This window comes from Orycteropus afer, unplaced genomic scaffold (assembly GCF_000298275.1).
Source record: "Orycteropus afer afer isolate SDZICR_OR568_19922 unplaced genomic scaffold, OryAfe1.0 scaffold00250, whole genome shotgun sequence".
NCBI lineage: Eukaryota > Metazoa > Chordata > Mammalia > Tubulidentata > Orycteropodidae > Orycteropus > Orycteropus afer.
The window spans coordinates 532,882-538,726 of NW_006921837.1; the positions used below are offsets into that span (position 1 = coordinate 532,882).

The 5,845-nt window shown below is 44.1% G+C and overlaps 1 protein-coding gene across 1 annotated transcript in view; it reads right to left on the bottom strand.

Annotated features, from left to right (window-relative positions):
- EXOSC7 (exosome component 7) overlaps nt 1-5,845 on the bottom strand; it is a 76,094-nt gene that overhangs the window by 14,665 nt on the left and 55,584 nt on the right. The window contains exon 6 of the mRNA XM_007949700.2: nt 5,195-5,265. Coding sequence (XP_007947891.2) covers nt 5,195-5,265 — 71 coding nt within the window. The remainder of the gene's footprint in view (nt 1-5,194; nt 5,266-5,845) is intronic.

Here is a 5,845-nt window from a genome sequence, read left to right on the forward strand (position 1 = left end):
TTGTGATAAACTGTGGTCAATGACATGAGACAAAGTATATGTGAACTGCTGTATGGAAAGTGAATTTGCTCTGTAAATCTTCACCCAAATCACAATAAATAATAATAAAAAACATGTATCACTGACAGATTTCATAAAGAACTACTACTAAAATAAGAAAAAGATAGATGACCCAATAGAAAAATGGGTAACCCCTAGTCATCCTTCAGGTCTGGAATTGAACTCACTCTCGTGGTTTCCAGCCAAAAAATAGACAGGCGTATAGCATGAACATTTACACCAGGTAGATACACTCCTTAGCACGATCAACCATGGGAGAACAGAAGGGCAGTATTTGCACAGGGTGATAGCTCAGGGGTCAGGAATGCATAGGAAGGAAGGACACAGGAAAGAGGTAACTACATGGAGGAAGTAGGAAGACAGTGCACATACAAATTGGGGAAGATGGATACCTTCCATCTGACACAGTGGGTAACTGCAGTCAACCTCATGAAACAAAATGTGTATGAACTGCTGTATGGAAAATGAATTTGCTCTGTGAACTTTCATCCAAATCACAAATAAATAAATAAAAAGATGTGAGGGTGTAAAAGACTTGATAGGGACATCTTAGAAAGTGTTAACCAGGGAGCCAATAAGCACACCAAAAAGTATTTGACTTAAGTACTCATCAAATGCAACGCAATGCAACGTACTGCTGTCGAGTCAGATCAGACTCATAGCGACCCCTCCTTGGGTTTCCAAGGCGGTATCACTATGAAGTAGATTGCCCAACCTTCCTTCTGAGGAGCAGCTGGCTGGTGGGTTTGAACCACCAGCCTTCTGGTTAGTAGTCAAATGCCTTAGGCACTACACCACCAGAGCTCCTAAATATTCATCAGGGAAATGCAAATGAAAACTACAATGTGATACCAAAACACTCACCAGAATGGCTAATAGCAAAAAGACAACAAAAATCCAAGGATAAGCAAAGATGTGGAGCAAGCCAAAACATACATTGCTGGTAGGAATGTTATTGTTGTTAGGTGTGCTGTCAAGTCGATTTTTGACTCACAGTGACCCAATGTGACAGAGAAGTAGCCCATATGGTTTTCTAGGCTGTAATCATTATGAGATGGACTGACACAGTGGCTGCAACAATGGGCTCAAGCACAAGCAACAACTGTGAGGATGGCACAGGACCGGGCAGTGTTTCCTTATGTTGTACACAGGGTCGGTATGAGTTGGAACTGACTCAACAGCAACTAACAACAAAAACAATCTTTATGGGAGCAGATCACCAGGTCTTTTTCCTGTGGAGCTGCTGGGTGGGTTCTAATCACCAGAGTTTTAGTTAGCAGCCAAGCACTTAACTGTTGCACTATTGGGGCTCTTTGCTAGTGGGAGTATCTCTCTGGAAAACTGGTTTTGCCATAAGTACTGAAACTAAACAAAGCCATTACCTAGGATCCAAAACTTTTGCTCCTACTCAACAGGAAAGGACAAACATATGCACTCAAAGAAGGCCTATCTCAGTGCAGTGTAGTAAATTACTTAGTGTGGCTTTTCTACCCATAAGTCTTTGTAAACTCCAAGGTGGGATTTTCTATGAGCAACTGAGGAGCTCCTGATTGCTGAAGTTGTTCACCTGGAGTATTTCTGTTGGGAGTGGCACAAAACAATGTTCTGGGAGGTGCCCACTCTCCCTCAAGATGCTATGATTGGCTAGTTTGACCACCCTGCCGGGCTCAAAAGAAGGCCTCCTAGAGGCAGAACTCTCTCTGACTGCTGGTTGAGGAAGACGTGCTGCCGAAAGAGACATGCGCCCCTGAAAGAGACACGTGCTGCTGGGAAAGAGACGAAAGAGACATACATTACTGAGTGAGACACCGAAGGACCAGCACCGCTGGGAAAGAGACTGTGAGAGACTGTTGGCTGAGGGACAGTGGGCTGGGAGAGAGGCTGAGCATTTTTCCTGAACTCGAATTGTAGCCTATGGTGCTTCTCAAATAAACCCCATAATCTGTGAGCTCTGTGTGGCCACTGCAGCGAATTATCGAACCCAGGAGAGAGGTGGTGGGTGCTTTGGGAAGAACGGCTGGAAAAAGGGCTGGAGGGAGGCAGCATGTCTGGCCTCACAGGAATAGGCCTTGAGCTATTGATGGTGATTCTGCCTTCCTCTTGTGGGGTTCTAGGAGGTCAGAATATGCGGCCTCCTTGCCCTTTTTTGCAGTCAGGCCTAAAACTGGAAACTACCCAGATGTCCATCAACAGTAAAATGGATACATAAACTGCTGCATATTCACACAATACAACACCACACATCAAAAAGCAAACCATAACTTTAAGCACAATACAGAAGTCTCAAAACATAATACTCAGTGAATGGGATAGACAAAAGAGAACATATTGTATGATTCCACTCCTATGAAGTATAAAACTAATCTATTGAGTTAGAAGGAACTCTGGTGGTGTAGTGCCTAAGGCATCTGATTGCTAACCAGAAGGCTGGCAGTTCAAACCCACCAGGCACTCCTTGGAAGGAAGGTTGGGCAATCTACTTCCATAGTGATACTGCCTTGGAAACTCAAGGAGGGGTCACTATGAGGCAGATCCAACTCTACGGCAGTGGGTTATTGAGTTGGAAGTTAGAACAACGATTCTCCTCTGTTGAAGTAGTGACTACATGGGGATGAGAGAACAGTAGAGAAGAGGGAAGTTCTGGTATGCTGGAAAAGACAACTGACCCATAAAGTCAATTCACTTCAGCCTGGGCTGGAGGAACCAGGAAGGAAAAGGATACATCCAGATCATGTAATGGAAACCATGTTGGTGCCTTTCCCAGTTTCTCTAACAAAAATCCCCTATGATTTAGCTCTGCTGGTCATCCTTACACAAGACAGCATCCAGAGCTGGTAAGCTTCAGCCAGAAAATGTCCACAAAGGCCCCCGAGTCCTGCTGGGATCTGCCCTGGCTGGAGCCTCCCCGTCAGGAGCCTTTTAGGTCATTCATTCACCCTCTCAAACCAGCAAATGTCCTATATAAACAAGTCAGGTAGCAAGTTTGATATGCTGGTGTGTTAAAACACATACACACAAATTGTGTCTCCCAATTTCTAAGCCTCTGGCCATGTATGGCTAGGTAGAAGGGTCAGAAGCCTTCAGATGGTCTCTACACCTTCTACAGGACTGACTGCAAAAGGTCTCTCTAAGTACCAGGGGGGCCCAATGCCTCACAGAGCATACCCTCCTTTCAAGGAGTTCTTAGTCTGGGGCTGAGATGTGTGACAGGTACCCTCCCCAACCTGAGCAGCTGGGTTTTACCATCCTGATATACAGAGTTTGCCCAACACCTCACTGACAAATCAAATAGCCTAGTCTAGCTCCCAATCTCTCTTCTGCCCTGGTGCCCTTGTAAACCAGGTAGCTGGCAGGCAGGGACTCAGTTTTGAGGCTCAAGGCACAATAGATGGTAAATTCCTCTCCTGCTCCAATTGAGCCCAAGCAGAGGCTGCTGCTACTGCTGGAACCTGGCACACAAGCCCCACCATGCGAGCCCCTGCAGTGGCCGTGAGCACCAGCCCACACTCCAACTAGTCTCTGATAGGCATGGGGGACTCTACAATCTTCATTCCTGCCAAATATTCCATCCTGCAATTTCTGCCCTAATTTGTGTGTGTGTGTGTGTGATTTGGGTGAAGATTTACAGAGCAAATTCACTTTCCATACAGCAGTTTACATATACTTTGTCTCATGACATTGACCACAGTTTACCACAATGCAACAACTCCCCTCCCACTTCCTCCCCATAGTTATCTCTTCCCTGTGTCCATCCCGCCATGGACTCCTGCCCCCTGAACTGTCTCCCTGTGCATAAGCAGCCCTTCTTTCTCCCATGATTGTTCTCTCCAAAGAGAGTATCTACTTGAGGTACATGTTCAACTCATATGCCTGTCTTTTATTTGGCTGGAAACCACAGGTATGGGTTCAATTCCAGACCTGAAGGGCACTTAGGGGCCATAGTCTCAGTGGTTCCACCAACTGCCCTAAATTTTTAAAATTTTATTTTTGTTTGTCTTGTTTTAAATTATACAGGTAGTCTAAATCCACCATAGTGAAACTCTAAAATACAGATAAATGTTTAATTACCCAATAACTGAGAAGCAAGCACAATGGCCATTTGGGGGTACACATGTTTTTCCAGACATATTAAATATAAGAATGAACAAAAACAGAACAAACAAAATCAAGATGAGAGGACTTCATCAAGTGAATGTTTTTCCATATTAATAAACGTCTAACTGTGCCACTGTGTGGATTTCAATCACTTGTTGGGACATTCGGTTGTTTCCAGTTTCTCATCATTACAAAGAAGCCAGGAGGAACATCCTAGAATCAAAGTTTTTGCTCATTTATCCAATTATTTCCTTAGGATACATCCCTAGAAGTTCCTACTTCTCATTTTCTAATACTCCAGGGTCCTCATGACTACCTTAAGTAAGTTCTTTTATGGAATGATCACGCCCCCCAACAGATTTATTTTCAAATGTTCCAAACTCTCCTCTTTTTGACCATTCACATGTGTAATCAAGAAACTGGTGAACACTTACTATGTGACAGACACTAACTGGTGCTGTGGATACAGCAGAGGTCAAAACAGGCAAAGCTCTTGCCCCATGGAGACCCATCCAGTCATAGTATTTGGGCAGATGCCTGTAGTTCATTCCTACTCTTTTTGCTTCTCTGTAGTTTTAACATATTTTTCAACATGGTACATAATTACTAATGAAAATAAAACTAAACCCATTGCCGCCAAGTTGCTTCTGACTCATACTGACCCTATAGCACACAGCAGAACTGACTTATGGGATTTCTAAGGCTGTAATCTATATGCAAGCAGACTGCCACATCTTTTTCCTGTGCAGCAGCTAATGAACTCAAATAGCCAAACCCTTGGTTAGCAGCTGAGCACTTAACCACTGTGCCACCAGGGCTCCTTCTTATGAAAATAACAATATGTAAAGCAAGTATAGAAATACAAACATGTATTTAGTTTTAACTAATGAAATCTCTCTTTTCTGGAGCTTAACATTACATACCACCATTTACAATGCTAAAGTCCCTAGCTACCTTCACCTTACAAGCTATGTAGAAATCTCTCCAGCTCTGCACAGGTTGTCCACAGGCCCACAGGCCTGCTTCCAGGAAGACTTACCTTGTATTGAAGAGAGCAGCCTTTACAGCAATGGAGATGGCATCAAACAAATTTCCACCACATTCCAAAAGCTGAGGGAGATGGTGATGGAGGAAAGAGGAAAAAACAGACATCATTTATTGCTGTAAGTATTATCCAAGTCCAAGGAGAGGGATCCCTAAGCAATGCTGATTGAGTATGTGTTTATAAAATAAAGGCAAGGCAGCACAGCTTCTCTCCTGAATTGTCCTGCAGTGAACACATCTCACTGATGCTCCCAGTACCCTTTGATGACACACAGCACCTTTTTTTTTTTTTTAATTGTGATTTGGGTGAAAATTTACAGAGCTAATTCACTTTCCATACAGCAGTTCACATACACTCCATCTCATGACAACGACCACAATACAACAGCTGCCCTCCCATTTCCTCCCAACAGCCACCTCTTCCCTGTGTCCATCCCTCCATATACTCCTGCCCCCTGAGCTGTCTCCCTGTGCATAAGCAGCCCTTCTTTCTCAATGACTGTTCTCTCCAAGGAGTGTATCTACCTCAGGTAAATGTTCAACTCATATGCCTGTCTTTTGTTTGGCTGAAACCCACAGGTGTGGGCTCAATTTCAGACCCGAAGGGCAGCTAGGGGCCATAGTCTTTGGTTCCACCAGGCTCTAT